This window comes from Netta rufina, assembly GCF_964035555.1.
Source record: "Netta rufina genome assembly, chromosome: 26".
Lineage (NCBI taxonomy): Eukaryota > Metazoa > Chordata > Aves > Anseriformes > Anatidae > Netta > Netta rufina.
The window spans coordinates 2,242,298-2,262,951 of record NC_140150.1 but is presented as its reverse complement, the minus strand read 5'-3'; the positions used below and the strand labels follow the sequence as shown (position 1 = coordinate 2,262,951).

The 20,654-nt window shown below is 41.0% G+C and overlaps 1 protein-coding gene across 3 annotated transcripts in view; it reads right to left on the bottom strand.

The window, feature by feature from the left end:
- Positions 1-3,461: 3,461 nt before the first annotated feature.
- MAGI3 (membrane associated guanylate kinase, WW and PDZ domain containing 3) overlaps positions 3,462-20,654 on the bottom strand; it is a 59,183-nt gene continuing 41,990 nt past the window's right edge. Inside the window, exons 12-22 of one of the 3 annotated variants that reach the window (XM_084301983.1) lie at positions 18,681-18,834; positions 18,336-18,427; positions 16,109-16,301; positions 15,115-15,300; positions 13,466-13,651; positions 9,765-9,867; positions 9,522-9,654; positions 8,909-9,052; positions 6,009-6,147; positions 5,006-5,095; positions 4,423-4,556 (exon numbers count right to left, since the gene is read on the bottom strand). In XM_084301983.1, coding sequence (XP_084158109.1) covers positions 5,046-5,095; positions 6,009-6,147; positions 8,909-9,052; positions 9,522-9,654; positions 9,765-9,867; positions 13,466-13,651; positions 15,115-15,300; positions 16,109-16,301; positions 18,336-18,427; positions 18,681-18,834 — 1,380 coding nt within the window. In that variant the 3' untranslated portion in view covers positions 4,423-4,556; positions 5,006-5,045. Of the gene's footprint in view, positions 4,557-5,005; positions 5,096-6,008; positions 6,148-8,908; positions 9,053-9,521; positions 9,655-9,764; positions 9,868-13,465; positions 13,652-15,114; positions 15,301-16,108; positions 16,302-18,335; positions 18,428-18,680; positions 18,835-20,654 lie in introns of all 3 variants that reach the window. The other 2 variants (XM_084301984.1, XM_084301985.1) reach the window with 2 other exon arrangements.

Sequence of the window (20,654 nt, the reverse complement as noted above, 5' to 3'; positions counted from 1 at the left end):
ATGTAACCGCCGAGGGCTTCAACAGTCTCAGCGTATGTACTGAACGTTGTTCCTCTGCTGTACTGTTCTGTAACTCTACTGGGCTTATTAGTTATCTTATGGCAAACACATGTACAACAGGATAAAGGGGGCTAAATACTAGTGGCTGAGATTGAGAATATCAGGAATTGTGTGCACATACTGTGGGGCATCAAACACGGTAAGAGTCATGGTACTGCTCTTACTGGGGTGGCGCGATGGGTGCCTTGTTTAACACCCGTCAATCCTGTGCATGAGCTAAACAAAGAGGCCTCCTGGTTCAGTCTACATCATTTCCAGAGAGCACTGGAGCTACACTGACTTCAGAACTCTGTTCAGCTAGACAATACTTAAAGGCAGTTACCTGAATGTGCTGAGGAGTATTTTTCTTAGCATCTCAGTGTGTTTTAGGCTTTGCCTCTTTATCGTGAGCTACTGCAGGATGCAGTGAAATTCAGTCCGCCCAAGCTGAACGCTGCCCCTACGCTGACAGTTGTTGAGCTTGCAGCTGCACAGTAGATACAACAGATTAATACTGGGTAGCTTACATTAGGCTTACTGCAAATAAATTATTGTTTTTTTGAAAACATCAGTTACGTAAGAACAACCTTACAACACAAACAACACGTAGAACAGCTGGCAACTAGAAGTATTTTGCTATGTTCGTTCCCGCTAACATCTCCGTTAGGGTTAGTCAGTGGGCAGTTAGTAGCACGTGGTATGTACAAAGGACATGCTCCTGTACCAAACCCAGTGTTCTGTGAAGTTGCTGCAGCCGTGCACTGCACTAGTGCCTTACACTGGAATACCTAAGGAAGTGTTCTTTTGTGTGGATCAGGTCAGTGGGAGATCAGTTACAAAGACGTCACTTAAAAATAGATTGTTGAGAAAAGGCATAGGAGAGAGAAAAAAAAAAGGCTGTTAAACTTGCATTTTCCTTAAGTTTTGTGACTATTACCTTCAATTATATTAGCAATGGAAAAAACCAAACCAACCAACCAACCTTCTCATAGCTTCATTCTTTCACTTAAGGAGTAAGAGGGCATGAGAATCTTGGGTAGCAAATTGTTTATAGCTATTTTCTGTACAAGGAAAGGTTGTAAGATGGAAAAGGAAATGACATTTTTATATATCAAAATGTACAAATAAACCTACAGTACAAGTATTTCATCGTAAACAATTGTTTCTACTTGACTTCATGATTTTTATATTACCTTTGTTGAACATTTGTTATTTGAACCAGGAGTCCAGAAAACTTCCAATAATAAACTGCATTTGTTTTCCAGAAGAGTATTACGTTTGTGGGTAAAGTCTGGGTTATATATTTATCTGTTTAAAGTATCACACCACTGAAAGTCAGCAGACAATCTATTTTATACAGTGCAGAACCAACAAGCAACAAACTGGACTTTCTTTTTTAATATCTATATAAAAAATAATGAGCGATTTACAGGTCTCTCTCTAGTCAGAACCTCAGAAGTATGTATAAAGGTGCTGTACATTATATAAACATTTACACCCAGTACATCCATACATTGCTTAGCATTCCAAGGCCACATTGCTAAGTCATCTGATACAGTAAGTACAGATACAAGTTCTATGGAAGGAGGATTCACACACAGATAGGACAATAAATCAGGTCACATTAATATATAGAAAAAATATAGGGGTAGTTGATGACAGGGAAATAATTTCAGTGGTGCTATTTCATCTCTGTACTAAACTTCTGAATCTGTTTCTGCATTTAGTGGTTAGGGCAAGTGCATACAACAACAAAAAACAGACTCTTGTTAAGAATACATGGTTAATATCTACATAGACTAACTTTGAAGTATTAAATATTTTCACAGTCATACTCCGTAACGTGGAGTACTTGTTCATGTTATGCTACACAACAAATCAATGGATCATCCAATGTGAAGCAGCAGAGCACAGTTCAGATCTGCTTTAAAGCCTATTTAATATTCAAAGTGTTTCTTTAAAAAGCTGTTTGAGTAGTCATCTGTACTTCCAAAGAGTTCTTCAACTCAGAACTGAATCACTGTGCTTCATTATGCTTTAAAAACATTACATGTTTCAAAGCCTAAACAAGTTTGAATTTTGATGAGTAAGTAAAGCTTGGCCTTCTACACTTCTTTTTCCTTCTGCAAGCTGGACCAATACGCTCCTTTTACCACTTTTTTTTTTTCCCCAGTAATTAAAGACCTGTCACATCAGGAAATCACCTCTAAAACTATCATGGAAATAAAACCCTTCAATTTATGCAGTCTGCTGTTCTTGCAGCTATAGGTCTAATACGTCAGAAGATTCTGGTGGTAACATTCTCCAGTATTATTTTTAAAAAAATCTGTATTATAGCCCAAACAATAGATATTAAGACTCATGTACCCTGTAGATCATACTACTCAGCACTCTTAAGACACACGTTTAAAATAAAATATGGGAGACCTAATACACACAGGCAGGAACTTCATTTAAGGAGCTAGTATGGCAGTTGGTTCTGTCCTAAAGATCAGTTGTTAGCTCTACAGAGGGAAAGAAAAAATCCAATTCTTAACTAGCATTAAATAATTAAAGATGTGACTTTTTAGTATACAGCACCACAATGAGGCTGAAAATAAATGCACACTCAATGCTTATGTTTACAAAGAATGCTAAGGAGGACATTGTGCTACATGAAACGAAAAGAATTATGCTATTTAACAGAAACCAGCATTTTCTCTGTTTTGACAGATGTTTGCAAACAGTTATTATAAGCATCCTCATGAATCAAGAAAATAAAGCAATTTTGTTGTGTTCGTAAAAGGCAAAATTACAAAACATTGATTTATGTCAAATATAATTTTTATCTACATGATTTTATATTAGGTATAAAAATTTAAGAAAAAGACATCAATTGGAACAGCATCAGTGGCTCATTTGCTGCCCTACAATTGATAGAACCAACCCACCCATCTTCTTACTGAACCAGTAAGACATGGGTATTTCCTTATGTAAACATGCAACATGCTCTTGAGAAAATACCCATTTCGACAAAACCTTGACTTTCCTGTGACTGGAATACATATGAGAAGAATTGGATTGACTGGATACAGTAGATAACTTGGCACAAGAACAAGAAGTGAGTCATGATCACATTGGCAATATAGGCATTAAATAATTTTGTTCAGAAACTCACAATACTATCTGAGAAAGCTGTAGCAGTGCAACGTTGAGAGCAGCAGAACACCGCCTTCAAAAGGACAAGGGGACAGCAGCTTATGGAGGCATTTCATTTAAGCAATCCAAAAGGTCCTTCATGCAGCTTAGATAATTTAAGAATGAATCAAATACTTTCCACCCTCTAACCAGTTTCTGAAAAATACGACAACTTTGTGTAAAGAAACAATGCTTTTAAATGATCATTATTAGAAACTTGATTACATGTTCTAAAAAAAGTGTCAGTCAAACCCGTTTTTCAGCCACACCTGCTGTATTGGTGACTTTACATGCACTTGGTACCCTCCAAGGTCCAGGAGTTATTGGTGTTTTCTTGACTGGAGAACTATTTTCAGATTTGGAAATTCCATCATCTTTGGTTTCGTCAGGCAGCTCCATGTGTCGCTCTCCATGCTGTCTGTTCAGAATATCAGTCTCCTGTGCGTCGAGCCTTCTTTGTTTCTCCATGGAAAGCAGTGGAATATTGGAAAGGCTTGAAGTTTTGAATCTGCTGGAACTCAGTTCTCCAGAGTTTGACTTCCTCATTTTTTCCTCTTCAGATGTGTTTCTCTTAGAGTCACTGAATGGAAGGTTGCTCTCAAATGCTGCATATTTTATCTCTGGAGACCACCCTTCCTTCTTTCCGGAACTCTTCTGCTTCCCTTCTTTCCTTGTGACTCCTATTTTACCATTTCCACCTTTCAGTTGCTCAACAGTCATCTTATCACCACCAGTTAAGTCAGGATATTCTTGTAACTTGCAGAACACTTCTGTGTTTCCTTGCTTACTGAGATGCTTTTGAGGACTGGCACACCTGCCTTGATTTCCACTGGAACACTCTTTTTTGCTACTATTGTTCATCCCTATTTCTGTGAGTTTACTCTCACTCCTTCTGGAACTGTCAGGTTTATGTGAGAGATTGCCATAGCTTTTTTCAGGATCCCCCTTTCTAGGGCTGTGCAAACCTGTGTGATGGTGTCCCTCAGCTGCCCCTAACTTTTTTGGACTTGCAGATCTGTCTCTTCTGGTCCCTAATTCCAAACTACCTTTTGTGATTTCAAACCCAGGACTGGAGGGGAGATCCCATCTGTTATTTGTTCTCTGGGGAGAAGACAGAGGCTTCATCTCAAACTGGTTTTCAGTTAAAGTGCTTATCTTTTCAGGCACAGTGTTCTTTGCTTGTTCCAGTTTCTCAGACAGTTGAACTTTCATTAAAGCTTCTCCTGGTACTGGTAAATAACACACTTCAGATGGGGAAGCAGAATGTGAAGATGAAGATAATGGTGACTGTTCTTCATATATTACAGTTGATGAAGATGGATTATAACTATCCCAATCACCTGGAAGTAAACAGAGAGAGATTTGATTAATTTTTTTTAAGACTATTTTAGAAACGTGCGTGCTACGGAGGTATCAGGATGTTACGTGAAAGCTTCAATTTAAAAAAGATTCTGTAGTGGCATAATCTCAAAGTTTTATTTAGTCATTTTTCCATACTGCATTGTTCTACAACCTACAACAATTATAAGGAAGTGACTTTGGAAAAAGCTTCTGCTTATGCTGGCTGGATTTCTGTGGGACTGACATGGTCTTTTACAAGCATAATTTTAGAGGCTACGTAGCCAAATTGCAAAACAAATTCCTGGCCTACATTGGTTACAAGAAAATCAAATAAATGCTAAAATGTTTTTTTGCTAAAAGAAAATTGAAAATAATGAGAAGTTGAGGTTGTTCATAGCTTTTCACTTTACTAATAGGAAGAGATGAAACACAAGACATGCAGATTTACCAAGTCTTTAAGGAAAACCCAAGAAAAGCACTGAAAGCCCTTAATGTTGCTCAGGTTTCACGTAGGGACACAAACTGGAGGGAGCCAAACCTGAAGAAGGAAGAGAAAAAGCCCAGAACTACATACCAAAATCACAGAGTACAGCAAGCAAGAATTTAATCAGGAATGTATGATTAACAGCAAGACAAGAGGCAAAACCTTTCCCTTCTTTACAGTCACTGATCCAGTCCCAGTTGTTTAAGGTTATCTCAGGACCTGACTTTGGCAGAGGGCTGGACCAGATGGTCTCTAGAGTTCCTGCCTGACTTTCTATATCGTGTGTTTCTGCGTAAGATTTAGGAAATTTCCATGCACAAGAGGGCCGGCAGTGGTTCCAGATAGCTCTTGTGCTGTCCTCTTGGTGCACGATGAACATTATTTAGCATTGCTGAAATTATACCAAGCTTGAACAGCTGTTAGTAAGGAGAGAGAGAGAGGTGAACCTCACACTGGTTCCCTCTGTTCTAGCTTGTAAGTGCTGATTTAAGAGGACCTCAGCAGAAGTTCATCAGAACACAGAGGACTCTATTTAACTTTCACACTTAGTGACAAAGTAATTCAGTGTGAAACACAAACAAAGCCAGTCAGGAAGCCAGCAAGATGGCACAGAACAGATCTCTTGGGTCACAGATGGGCTGTTTCCATGCCATGCACTAATTCACTCTGATTTTACTGTGATGTGCAATTTGGAACAGTAAGATGTTCAGAACTATCTTCTAGCTCTCTGGAGGAAAGAAATGGAGAAACTTCTGAGCAGATTTTATCCCTTGAGCGGATGCCAGTTGCTGCCTGTAAATGACTGAACACAGCACACAATTTGGTAGTTCAAACTGCGTGTTTTAAAATTTTCAAGGGATAAACTCGTGGTTAGTTAACTATTACTGAAAAGCTCTTCATCAGAAAAAGTGACCTTATGATTTGTAAGATATTTACACAAAATGAAACCACACTTTAGATGACATACTGTGATCTGGTATCAAGCCAGTCCCTGGTCTCAGCAGCAGCAAAACTTTATTTCCTCCAGCCTGAATCAGCTCAATAGCTCGTGTGTGAGTGATTCCTTGGGTAGGTTCTCCATTGATTTCAACAATTTGGTCACCAACCTGGTAAGAAAATAACAACCAGTTCAGTTTTTATGAATCATGGCCACCATAAAATATTTTTTCATTTAGAAAGAAAAAACAGAGACAGATGCTTCTGTTTTAGCTCTTACATTAAATCCACATGAAATCAACAATAACAAAACCACTCTAGGACTGCTGATTACACAATACAACACAAAACAACACAACAAGGTGGCAGTTCAGAACTCTTCATGTCAGGTCTCCTGTTCAGCCAGCTCAATAGAAAGTCTCAGCTTACTTTAAACATCTTCCATTTATTTACAAGCAACGAGTCAGGTACAGCCATATTCCTGTGCCTATTTTCATTCTGGATCATCTTACAGAGGGATATTGACAAACCATGGAAAACCTGGCAACATGCGTCTGTATGTTTAATAAAAACCTGACTGTTACTACGGCAGAACAAGTTTCATATAAAGGAATGGATTCATTTTTCCAGGTAGGAAAGATCACCTTTATGCATTTATCAGCACTAAGGTCTTTGAGGCCAATTAGCAACTTGCATAGAAGTTGGGTGGATAATTACCTTTCACACCAACTTTGCAGGCTACCAGAACAGGCCTCAGTATCTGCACAGTGTCGTGAAACCTATTTTGCAATACACGGGTCAGCCAATGGATGTCACCAGTGTTTAAATTTAACAGTTTAAAGAAACTGGGCTTTGTTAAATAAAATGCCTCTGCCAAAGAAGGTCAGTAGCTGGTTACTCATCTGATAGGACAGGGCGCTCTGCACCATGCTACGTGCCTCACATCATGCTCAGCTGCCATTAACTGGGTGAGAAATTCCTCTCCACTGTTTTAGAGAACAGCCAGAAAAATGACAGCATTTTACAGCTGCGGGAGGGACAAAGCGAACGACACAAAACCCATGAACAATCTCACACTGGGTGAGCTCAGAGCTGCGGGGGGCACGCACCACAGCACTTCTGGCCCTGCTCCACCGCTCCCACTGCTGCCTGACCAGCTGTGGAGGGGTACAGACCGCACCCAGCATCAGCAAATACATTCACTGCTGAATAACAAAATCACTAATGTGCCTAAAACCGGTGTCCTGAGTGATGCAAGAAGTGGTGCAGACAGCAGCGTGATTTACTTACTTTCATATTGTACTAGCATTTTGCCTCCTCTTGCCACTGACACATCTGAATTAAGCAGCATTTTATTCACACAAATGCACCACCAGAAACGAATGAGGATGAAACACAAGCTAGGATTCTCCCATGCTGGTGGGACAAGCAGCTGACTCTGTTCTGAATCCACTTTTCAGATGCGATTGCACCACTGTTACACACAGCTTCAGCACAGGAATGGTGTGAGTCTGCAGATGAGCTCTGCCCTACTGTACAGTCCACTTGTCTACTAGTCAAAAGTAGGACCTCTGGGAAACAGTAAGATGCAACTTGAGCCTATTGTTCATGTAGGTTTGAATCTTGCTCTCAGCACCTTTGCCACCTATGATCACAAGGCACTCCTGTTTTACTGGCCAAAAGGTGATCAGAAACAAAAGGGTAACAAAAAAAGATGTGGATGTGGCTTTATGAGAAGAAGCATGAAACTCCAGATCCAGGTTTGTTTTTATTATTTAGATTTTTATCTGTCTGCTAGGACAGGACTCCTTTCTGGTAAGAGATGAGACTGGAAAACTCAGAAATAGGCAACAGGATGTACCTCACTGTACCAGGCTGGACTGAGGAGGAAGAAACTGTGAGCATTTGAGGAGCCTCCTATATACATACGTCCTTGGCACAGAAAGGTGCCTGGTGCCAAGAGGTAGAAGTGGGCTTTAAAAGACTGCTGAGGAAGCTCCCCATGGTCCCCCCCTCCCTTGGAATCTATTTTTGGGCTCCTTGAACGCAGCTATGTAGGCAGAGACCATCGGCTCCTGTCACACTTGTCTTCTCCCCTGGTCAAAGACAGCATGCACTAAATCTTTATCTCTGTCAGAAATTTAATTTCTGCAAAGAATTAGGGTAGTGGAAGTTAACAATACATAACATTTCAAATCCAAGTGAGAGTCAGAATAGCTCCAGCAAGTACTGAGTGTGAGCTCTCTCCTGGTAGACTACAGTCCAAAAGGAGGCAGAGACGTGTGTTAGCAGCCACGCACGGTGAACCACCAAGGGACTGCATTTCACGGTCACCCGACTCAGTTGTGTGCTCCAGACTGTGAAAGTTCAGCTCTGAACAGAAGTCACAGATCGTCATGTGCCATCAATTCTTTGCTATTGTACCTATACATTTTGTTTTTCCTATAATAATAGGGAGTGAATTTCTTACAAAAACCTAAGAATCAGCAGAGTAATTTTTGAAAAAAATATTAGACTTGTATCTTCAACTAATGCACAGAACAGCAATAGCACAACGTACACACAGAAATTCTTTACAAATTCACTGACTTGGACAGTGACTATACTTTCCGTTTTCTGTTCCACTGTGCAATTTCTTGTCTGGAGTATCCTGATTTACTGCTGCTAAGCCCAGGGACATTATTGTAACTCAGGCACATGGAGAGACAGTTCATTTTGGATGGCCAGAGTAACATTTTCTCCTTTAAAATTCTAGCACCACAGCATTTGCTATCGCTGCACAGTAGTAGCCGAAAGGACAGCTGTCCAGATGCTGTTCTGCCTGCTGGAATCCCGACCTCATGAACAAAGTTTGTTACCAGCATAGGCAAAGTAAGTATGTCAAAAGGCCGACTTCTATGCTGACAAACTGATTAGGAAAGACAAACTCACATGTACTCTCCCATCTTTGACAGCTGGTCCATCTTCAGCTAGTCGAAGGATAAATAAGCCCATGTTGTATTCCTTTCCTCCTCGAAGACTGAACCCAAACCCTCGAGGGCCTCTCTCCAATTCTACTGGGAAACAGCCAGAATTCTGTGCAGGAAGTGAGACCAGAGGGAAAAAAAAAAAGATGAGGACCTATAGGCAGACTTAAATCTTTGTTTCTCTGGAGAAATGCTTTACAAATTTCCACATTTTGAAAAGCATGCAATATACAATTTAAGATGAATTCATCCTAACTCATGTATGATTAAGTGCAATGGTTTCATTCTAAGTCTAAATATAAATAACATTTTTCTTTCTAAGTTTTTGATATGCATATAAGACTTCTTTAGAAAATGTTGCCAGAGGGTCTGTAGTAGCCTTGTTCCAAGGATTTTGTCTGAGTATTCAACTATGGCAAGTAAATAAATATAAATTATTAGCAAAGACATTATGTGAAATGCTTTAGTGCATTTTTATAAGCAAGGAAACATTTTCCTGTTCTCATTTTGAATACTCTGTGGCAATTTCACTGTAGTGGCTTGAGGAACTGGCATTTTGTGTGCCTCTGCATGGTTACCTGCACCTGCGAATGACGACTACCAATAACTGCAGCAACGCCGGCATCCGGTTGTGTCAAGTGCTTATGCTCAGGCCACGAAAGCCTGTAACTATTTGAAACTTCTTTTCCAGTTTCAACTTCTGTAGCTACCCTGCAGAAAAGTAGAAGGAAGCGGATGTCACCTTTGCATGTAAACGATCCCACCAGTCAAGCTTTTCTAGTTGCTTTCAGTTCCTTTTGCCAAATACAAAAGCTCTGTACCTGTCTGTGCTGGAAGGGTTCATCTGTGCTGATCCCAGAGGTCGGTGCTGCGGAGCTGGACTCTGTTTGGCAGAGTTTGTTCCTGATGGAGGACCACGATGTTCTAATAAATTCAAACAAAAACAAGTCAGAGATAATTTTCCAAATATAAAGCGAGGCACACGCAACGAGAGACCACAGTGACCAGCAGTGCTGTGTCTGCTGCTCTCAACTGCCTGGATCAAAATAGAAGGTTTGCATCTGAAATTTTGGGAAAAATGACCGCAGCTTTCAGAGGATGAGCTGAAAGGCAGGTCTGTGTAACAGCTGATGGGCTGCTCGTGGTGATGCTACTGCCAGAGTCCCTCAGGTTGAGCTGAGCTCACAACAGTTACCAGGTGAAGAGGATTTTCCCAGGTTTAGTGCTGTAAGCCAGGAACCGATGGCAGCTCATCAGTTCCACAGAATAAATTATGCAGAAATTTTATTCTTACTTACACTGCTTTTTCTCAGAAAAAAAATACACAATTTTAACCAAACCAACCATGAACAAAATGCTTTTAGACTGTCTGCAAGCTGATAAAGAGCAGAAGGTTAGAGCCAGTCAGATCCACAAAGCTGGTTCAGATACTCGATGCAGCAGTGATTTGTAAGGGACGAAGAACAATGCCCATTTGAGAACACATCACTTTTTAAAGGTAAGAGGAGAACGAGGATTTGCAGGGGCAATTAGGATTCACCGATGAAGGCCTGAACAACAGAGGCAAACTGTCAACTCTTTTAAGCTGCAACACAGTCTCCTGGAGGCCACCTGGAAACAAGGTTATGGAACAGTCCCAGAGCTACACTGGGGCAACCAGGTAACTGGCACGTACCAACCAGAATTGCAGTGTTCTGCTTTCTCCCAAAGGCTAAGTAAAAATTAAAGTATAACGACGCTTTAATAAAATCCTTTAAAATAATACAATTTTCTTTACCACGCAAAGTAGTGATTGTGCATTTTACAATAAAACCACTGCATTTATGAAACAAGATGTTTCAGAATACAAAATGTCTGTCACTTAAAAGAGTAATGAAGCATGGTCTATGCAAAAAGCTGCCTCTTAGCTAGAAACTTAAATGGCAAATTGTGGCCCAAGATGAACTTAGGTACTGAATTATAAACTAATAGATTTATTTTCCTTATACAGTTTAAAAAAAAATCCCAAACAGTCAAAGTGCAGTTGTTCAGTCCTCTGTTAGGTGCAACTCATTATTCATTTCTGAGTTAAAAAAAAAAAGCCCAAACCCTAGTAAAATATATAAAAGGCTCAAGCATCTTATGGAAAGGAAAACATAATGTCTATTATTAAACTGAATTCCTCTGTTATGCTAGACCTCAGAAGTCCTTCATAGGACTTGTTGGTGCTATTACTATGACGTGCCTTAAAGAGGTTTTTCTCTAGAGACAAAATGTCAACTTTTACTCCTGGTTTATACTCAGAATTTTAATTTAGAAGCACAGGCAAGAGAAATGCCATCTGTTTGTACAAATTTTCCAGTCCTCTTTCAGCCTTCTCTCTTGTGTTTCCAGCTAATACATGACAGAAGCTGACAGGCTCCTGCTTTTGTGAAAAATGTTAAAGAATGTCTTCTGGAGCATGAAGTGGAATTCGTTTATTCATATGAAAAGCAAAGACCACACATCTGTGAAAGCCAGGAGGGAGAGAGGAGTGCTACATGGTAGCATTCTCAGTGCCAGTCTCAGAGGATAGCACTGAAGATGATGCACTGGGGAACATTAAGCTCTAGGAGAGTTTATGTTTTGTGGTGCTGTACAGCTTTTGGCAAAAAAGGCATTTTCCTCTTTTGGAGCTGCGTGTTATATTCATCCTTGGTGTCATCCACCACCTTGTGAACAATCCCTGCAAAGCTCAGCTCTCTCCCTGGCACCCCAATAGGGGGAAAAGACTAAAGCCCTGACTAATTTACAACCACTCTGGCTTCTTAAGGGATTCTGCTGTATGGAGGGTTATGCTGTGAGATAAACACTGTTCTTCCAAGTAAATGAGTGAGAATTTTAAAACAATGATTTATTCCCATTTCTGTGGAACAGGTTCTGCTTCTCTCTTTCACTGTCACAAAATTCTTTCCATCTGAAATGTACAAACTTCAGCTGTTTTAAGTCCCCCACATTTTCTCATTGATTTCCTCAGTCTAGTTTTATCACTTTCCCCCCCCCCCCCCCTTAATTCTCCTCAGGCTCTTGATTTATCTCTACATTTTGGCTCCAAATATGTAATTGAGGAAAGGAGAAAAGCTAAGTTCTTATACACTGTCCAGGTAAGGTCATGCATAAATAAGGGGAAAAAAGATAATATTCAGAAAGTTTATTCTAAAGACAAAGAGCCCCTGAGAAACAGATCTAATGCAACAAACTCAAACTTCAATTGTGTTATAAACTGCCCTGGGCAACTGCTTTGAGGTATGTCCCCTCAAACTGCAATGAATTAGATTTGATAGAAATGAAAGTCTAATAGAAAAATAACAATTTGTAGAAATCTCTCTGCTTTAAACATTAACAAAAAGGGAAATTAAGTTTTTGAAATTCTGCATTACGGGCTGAGATAGCATGTTAAATATTTGCAATGAATGTGAAATTAGAGAATGATCTGTTGGCTGTATTCACATTCTGGCTTTACGTATTTATTATCTGAAAGGTGACAAAAGCCAACTTTCTGGCAAAATAATGATAGCAAGTTTAATTAAACCCACAAGCAGCAATCCAGAAAAATGCAGTGGTAAGCAGGGTTAGAAAACAGCTTTTCAGTTCAAATGATTGAATTTTACATATTTATAGTGAACTGTTTGCGTAGGAACAATACCATATTGAATGCAAAACTGCATGAGAGCTTTCATTAAAAATATCATCTCTGAAGCTGGGACTTAACAGTCACAAACATTCATTTTGCTGCTTAGATGATACAACAGTTGTGTGTGAAGAATTTGCTAGCAGCCTGGAAAACACCAGACAGGATTTCTGTGGTGGGATGGGACCATTTCTCAAGATGTATTTTTAGCAGGCAAGAACTACAGGGTGTTTCAATTGTATCCTAGGGATGCAGTACTAGTTCATTTGTGTATTTTAAGACAGCAAGAAGAAAAGACTCAGACTGCCTAAGTGAAGGGGATATAAAACGCACCCAGCTCCCGCCCTGTAGCTGGGTCCCTGCACAGCCCTTGCAGAGCTGCGCTGGATGCTCCTGACAGACCGTGTCTGGCACAAAGCTTCCTGACAACTACTGCAGCAGCAAGAGACACACGTACGGTCCCATGGGGTGAGGAGGTTTTCCTTCCCAGTGCAGTCCTTTACTCTGATGTAACTCCCCCAGAAGGGACAACTTCAATGGAAAAACACAAGCTGTGGACAGGTCGTATTTCCCTGTGAGCAGCAGGATCTCTCTCACACGAGAAACCATGAAGGAAATCCCTCGCCCCAGATCATGCTGTTATTACTTGCATCTTATGTTTCAATATAATCATCTCAGCAGCTATCTCTTTCTGCCCCACCTGTGCTGTTCTTCCAGAGCCAACAGATAAGCCTCATTCTCCTTCCTTTCATCCCCGAACACCTTCAAATGCTCCCTTGTAAGTGAATTGACTTCAGAAGTTACAAACATCAGATCTGGCTTGTGTGGTAGGCCACATTCACTCAACTCTGCTGGGCCGTGCATCCTCCTTACCTTCCTCAGCGACGACGGTCAGAGTCACCACGTGGCCCGCGTCTTTGATCAGCTGCACTATGCTGTCGTGTGAGAGCTCCACGATGGACTGCCCGTTCACGGCGGAGATGCGGTCTCCCACTTTCAGCTTCCCGCACTGATCAGCCGGGCTCCCGTCTATAACACGGCCGATCTTGTGAGGAATCACTAGGGGAGTCAAGAGCAGGCACATCAGCTTTTCCAGATCACAAATAATGCTTGCGCTGGGCAAGCATCGTACAGACCCAGAACTGCCACAGCCATCCCAGAGACTGTCCCTGCCCTACAGGCTGTCATCAAGGTGATGATTAAGAAAATAAAGAAGGATTTGCAGCAGATTCTCTGTCAAAAATGTTGTCTGTAGTAGACATATGTAATAATGCCAATTCTGTTTATAACATTTTTCTTAATATCTGACCGTCCAGAAAACACGCCCACAACCCATGGCAACTCTAACCCTGAACACAGGCATCTGTGCAGCATCCCGCACCAGAAGGTGACAGTTCACGTCTGCGCACTGCCACGGGGACCCGGCCCTACAGGGGGCATCTCCGCGCCCAAACTGCCCTCCACAGCACAGGCTGGCACCAGGCACTTCCAAAATGGGTGTTTTTAAAATTCTTGCAAAGGTAGCATCTGAGCCAAGACGGCATCACGCGCTAAATGTATGTTGGATGAATTCAGCACAATGTTAGTTAGAAACACTGTCTTCTGCCGTGTTCCTGCTGCTTTTTGTTGTACAGTAAAATGAAGTGGAAAGGCACAGGAAAGTGTCTGAGCCCCAGAAGAAGGATTCACTTTCAAGCCATCATTGTATCCATCTGCAACCACTTGAACAAGTTCCAGAGCAGCGATTTCCAATAAGGAACTAAAGGAATTGACTATGGATTTCAGGAGTTACACATTTTTCATGTCAGTTTGTGTGTAAACTCAGGGAGCTGGCTTGTATTTTGAGGGCTGACACAGACAACCCAAACGTGATGGACAAAAGGAGTGAATCTCAGGAAGAGCATCCTACTCACGATCTCATGCAAAAAATGTTCAAAATTTCTTCTTGGCACTGCTAGTGCTTAGCAGCTATGAGCACGTGGAATACAAATCACTTGATTACACAGAGCAAAACTGATCTTCTGCAGGTGGTCACTGACCTTACCATTAATCAATTTGGACTCAGAGCTTCCTAAAAGAAGCTTCCAGCTTCTCTCCCTCACTCCCGCTCACAACATGTATTTTCCTTCTAACCTTGGTTATTTTGCTGTTTATCTTTACAACTGTGCCTGAAGCTGTGTTCATATACCAGAATTGTAATACCACAGCATGCTACTTTTTCATTTTGATGTTCTAGACAAACACTATCTATTTCTAAATGTCTGACAGTAACAACTTCATTGCTTTCCTCCAAGTGCTGCAGTCTCTGCTTTCTCAGATTCCCAAAGTAATAAATTAGATAATATAAAACCAAGGTTGAAACTATACTTCCATTTAAATACCTATGAATCAATGCAATGTAGAGAATATACATCACAAACAACCCGTGTCCTGCAGACATGTCCTGGTATAAGGACCATGCTAAGACAGTCAGGCACCCGTAATGCCAGGCAGTGACAAAACCACCAGCTTATCACACTTACCACCAGGAGGAGGTTTGTTTTTTGAGGTGAGAATGACAAAGCCAAATCCTTCATTCTCCTTCCGTTGCAGACGGACATCATAGACCTCTGGGGTCTGCTGGTTTGCAAATTCTCCCCGATGTAGTCGGGGAGAACCATCCTGCGTCACGACAGGCTGTGATTCTTCCTCCTCTGGTTGCTTTTCTCCTTAGAAATAACAGATAAACAACAAATAAGGAAAAAAACAATACTGCTGCTTTATCAGGTAAAGACAACAAAGCTGTACATCTCAGTATCAGCGCTGGCAAGAGGAAGCACTGCCTGCCTTGGAAAGTATGGGACTGAGACTTGATCTTAAAAATGTGTTTTCCTTTTACTTGTATATACTCAGAATGAATGGTTGACGAACGCATTGGCAAAGCAGTACTGGTTACTAATCAGAACAGGGGACCGTATCAGGATTCCTGAGCCCTATTCCAGCTGTCGTTTACATGATCAAGCACTATTAACTCGAGGTTAAATACCCTTCCATACACTGCAGACCTGGACACTGATCTAAAACTGCAGCATTACAAGATGCTGCACTGAATCATCTCTGGTTTGAATGCACTTATCCTTGCTGCACACAGATGCCAACAGACTTCAGAATATAGCATGTAGTCCAGAAGACAGGTTGTGCTATTACTCCATTTGCATAGCATTAATGGCTGTTCTAACTACTATCTGCAAAACAGTTTGAAGAAAACAGCATTGCCATCTTAATTTTCAGTCTTATCTGTGTGAGCAGTGCCAGCCAGCGAGTGCCAAAGCATCAGCTTACTAAATCCTGCTTTTCTCCACTTACTCAGAATTGTAGCTGACACTCCTGAACCTCAGGTTGCTCAATTCTAGTGCAGTAACTGATATGTCTCAGAGCAGCTTTAGTTGTTTTGATTGCACCAAAGAAAGTGTTCCTTTAGTCACATCTACTTCGTGTGGTACACTCAGACAGACAGACAGACAAACAGACACATACCACCAAAGAAGACCTTCCTCCGGACTGTGAGCAGCACCTGACCGTTCCGTGCAGCACTGGTCATTAAGTCCAAAACTTGTTTGTGTGACTTCCCTTTAACAGGGACTCCATCGATACACATCAGTTCATCAGCAGCTCGAAGCCTGCCATCTTTTTCTGCTGCTCCCAATGGGATTATGGCTCCAATATAGATCTATCAACAGAGCACAGTCACTGGGTTTGAATGGCAGAACATCAACTCATCAGAACACGTAATGTTTGGAAACGAGGTGAATCCCGACAGAAAAGGTCTTTTGGGAATACATTTTAAAAGATTATTTGACTGTCCAATTCTAGCAAAAATACAGCCAGTGGGTGTACTTTGCACTTTTGACATAAGCATAGATTCTGTACTTATTACATATATACGACATACAGACATTATTGAAATAAAAGTCTGTTGTTCATTCCACTTTTTAGAACTTTTACTTACTTATTTAACTAAGACAAGCCCAGAGTGCCTAGGGAAGAAGCAAAAGCATTCAAAAGAACTTGAATTTATTTCTGAAAAGCTGCTCGGTCAGTTCCATGCTTCAAGTTCTTTCAGTGCACAGCTTTTGGTGATTAGATCATGAATTCAGACAGCTGCACTCCCCTTATCAATTCAGTCTAGCCTCACCTCTTAAAGTGCTACTAAATATAACCCAGATAAGAAAAACACACTATTTCATATGCTCGAATCACACGCAGGTTAAATGAAAGGTTAAGAATAATCACGGCCGGTCTGAGGTTAAGCAATGGAGAGCAGCTTGCCTGTACGCAGCGGTCATGGCATCAGCTCGGCACCAACAGCTATGGTCGTTATGGAAACAAAACACAAAAAATGCTACGAAGTGCAACAGAAGTAAAACTCTTTGGTTTTGCTCAAGAGAGGCACTGCTCTTCCCTTTCTTTAAATGCATGTTAAAAAAAAAAAAAAAAGGCTTGCACTGGATCATAGCTGTGAACAGAAAAATAAGATCTCTCTCTTCAACTATAATCAGAAAGCAATCTATGATTATCTACTCCAAAAGTTTTTTTTTCTCTTGACAGATGAAGCAACAGCCCCTGACATATGTTATTAGTCTTACTACTTCTTTGCAGAGAAGAATGTTTGCCTTTTAGGAAATTGAGGGGAGTCTCCTAAAGCCTGCCATAATGGGGTACCAGAAGGGCATTTGCCAGCCTGCCTCCAACTTTCCCATTCCTCAACAATTCCCACTCACATCCATGTGAAACTGTGCAACAGCTCTGTAGGCTGAAGCCAGGAAAACTATTACACTGATGACTTCAAACAGTAATTGAACCCTAATCACTGACCAGGTTAAAGCAACCCAGGCTCTAATGAGTATGCTTCCTCTGGAGCAAACATTAGAGCTACATTTTGATGCCACTTATGAAGCCAAACAATACGTACATCCATTTGCAGGAAGAAGCCAATTTTAATAGCTTCTGCTTCAAGGCTTTTATGCAAATTCTAAAGCACCACATTCTGTATTTTCTGAGATGAGAGGAAAAAACACAAGGCAAATATTAGCCTGAAAGAGTGCGCTGGAAAGGCCATGCTTGTATCCTCAAAATGAATTCACCAGAAACGACACAGGCTGACAAAACAAGATTTTTTTTTTTTTTTTTTTTGAAAATTTGGTGGGACTGGGGGGTGAAAACCTCATGAAAACCTCCATCCACCCTGCAGCTCTTCAGCTGTGGGCTTCTCACAGACACCCAACTGATCAGAGCCCAAGGCTACCTGCTGGAGTCCTCAGGCTGTGGTCAACGCCTTCATGGCCTCTGGGAACACACAGTGCTAGCACAAATTCCACCCAAGTGGACACTGACAAAGAAACACAAAACTGAATACACGCCACAGAGTTAGCTTGCTTTCCTAGAGCACTGTTCATGCCCTCTGGCTTTAACCAGGGCTGGATTACACCTTCCAGCTTTAACTAGATTACTGAAGAACATCTCAGTGACTGAAGATGGGACTATTCTCTTCTCTTAGGAACTGGAATTGAACTAGTTCTTAAACTCAGCATGAACCTGGTAATCTGAACGAAGTTTTGATCTTAAAAGGTAGTCACTGAACTGATGAATTTTTCCATCATTGAACTACTTAGAATGAGAGAGAAAAGTCGATGACAGAGTAGGAGTCATTCGAACAGTAACAAGGTAAGGTACCATGTAAGCAACCAGAAACAGTTTCACTTACAGGCTGGTCTGGTCCATCCCCTCCAAGCACCCGGAAACCAAAGCCCGATTCTTGCTTGCGCAGGAAAACGTCCAAATCTCTTGTGTTCGGAGCTGAGAGAAAACATTTCAAAACATGTAACGAGCTATCTTTGATTACTGAAAGATTATTCCTTTGTTGTGTATTCCAATGATTTTTATTGACAAAATGCAGTAACCAGAAGTACAGAAACCAATTTGAACAGCTAAACCTTCAGTGAAGTTCTATGTCCACAATGGAAAAAAAGGTATTCAAGAAAATGCCAAAAAAGGACAGGAAAAATTCTGTCACACTTGAGTATTTCCAAGTTGATGCTGAAATACTCACGTTTGTCCTCATATATAGTCTTGGACTTCAGGTAGACTTCTGAAGGGTCCAGTTTTGGAGAGCTCGATCTTACAGCAGTGGGTGGGAAAGGCATAGGCTGTGGAATGGGATCGTTGATAGCTTCCAAACTCCCTGAACTGTCCTGCTTATCCTTCTGAAACAGAGCCCCGCCCCCACAAAGCATGTATTAAACCAAAAGCCTGACGGAATCTGTGTGTGCAAAGACAATAACCATCACACTGAGGTGACATGCATGGCAAAACGTGGCAGTAAGGGAACAACACTGCAGGTGAGCTCAGCTTTCCCAGCACGTGAGCTCTGTACGCAGCTTGCATCTGACTAGGCTGCTCCAGGCTTCCAGATAGGTCACAGATTTCTGCCAACCACTGGGCTTAGAAACAGGGTTTGAAATGACTGATGCTCAGAAACGTGTAAACCTTGCAAGCCCCTGCCATTACCGACCCAGTGGCATGCTTGGCGGAGCAGCCAAGCCATTAGGGCAGCCCAGCAGCAGCACAAGGGCATTATAAAACCCCCAGCAGGAGGGAACACTTGAGTATCATGAGGCACAGATAAAACTGGGAATATAATTCAGTATTTACATTTTTCTCTTCTGCTGTGATAGCTGCAACACTACCATTTCCAGAGGAAAGGACACCAAGTATCCTTGTGGTTTCCCATCCTAATTTCCAGTGGATTATGCACTGAAGTAACTCTAAAAATCTATTCTGGGCTGAAACCCAGCCTAGAAAACTGGAACATGGTGGTCTGCGTGCGTCTGTGCACGTTAAACAAAAGCACGAGCAGAATAGGCTTAGATATGCCCTTTTAAGAAGAGTGGAAGAAAACCCCTTGAAGGAGTTTAGCAGTTTCACACTTCTTGTGTGTTTATCAACACAAGAACTTGCCCTTTTTAACTGAATTCATTTGCCATGTTGCTTAATGCCACTGAACATTGAGTGCTCCATGGGAAAGCTGCTCCTGCCTGTGTGCTGGAACACCATTCCCGGACTCCTCAGTATTTTTAGCATGCCTGCAGAGAGCGTGTGGACACAGGAGCCAGGCTGACAAGGCCTGCACCCTCAAGTTGCACAGATTTATGCAACGATTTACTGAATCTTCAGATCTTATTGAGTGCAACTTGTTTCAACCATAAACTTGCGTGCTCATGCTATCGCACTGCTGGGATGCGACTACGATATTTGAGCTGCACAACACAGAAAAATAAACTACGTCCACATTCTAACGGGGGTCTCCTAAACTGGAATCATTTGTTGTGTACAAGAAATATTTTTGAAGAAGCAGCTCTTTTCTTAGAGGTGTTCACTAATGGGCATTGACTAGGCTATTTCATAAGAGAAGCGCTCATGACAAAAATATGCATTATCATTCACATTACGAGGGTACTTAATTAATCCCAAGGATTCTTTACTGAACTAACGTATATTAAAGGTATTTCAATGGGTCAAACTTTACAAGAATAACAAACATCCAACTAGAAACGCAAAGCTACAGACAGACTTTCTGAAAATATGGATTCAAAGATAAGCAAGCAACTCAAGAAGGAAATACAAACCAGTTCATTTTATGTGGAGATCAAGAAATATCAAACTATCTTAAATTTCTTTTAGAAACCTTATTTCACTTTACTACAGGTAATTAGCAAGGCATAAAAAAAAAGTTTTAGATACAGTACTTTGTTTCCCCTTTAACACATACTCTGACAACATTTACCTATGGCAATGAATTTATTTTATATGTATTATCTTATTTATATGTATTTTCTTACAAGATCTTTGCTCTGTTCTTGATATTTCAGTAGTAAGAAAGAAGAAATCCATTGCATCTACCAAATAACCCCCAAAAAACTCAAAGGAGTCTGTGGAAGAACTTCTGTGCTAAGTAGATCGCATTAACAAGTTTTTTTTGCAACCAAAGAAACCTCAACATTCTTCATCAGAAAAATTTAAATAC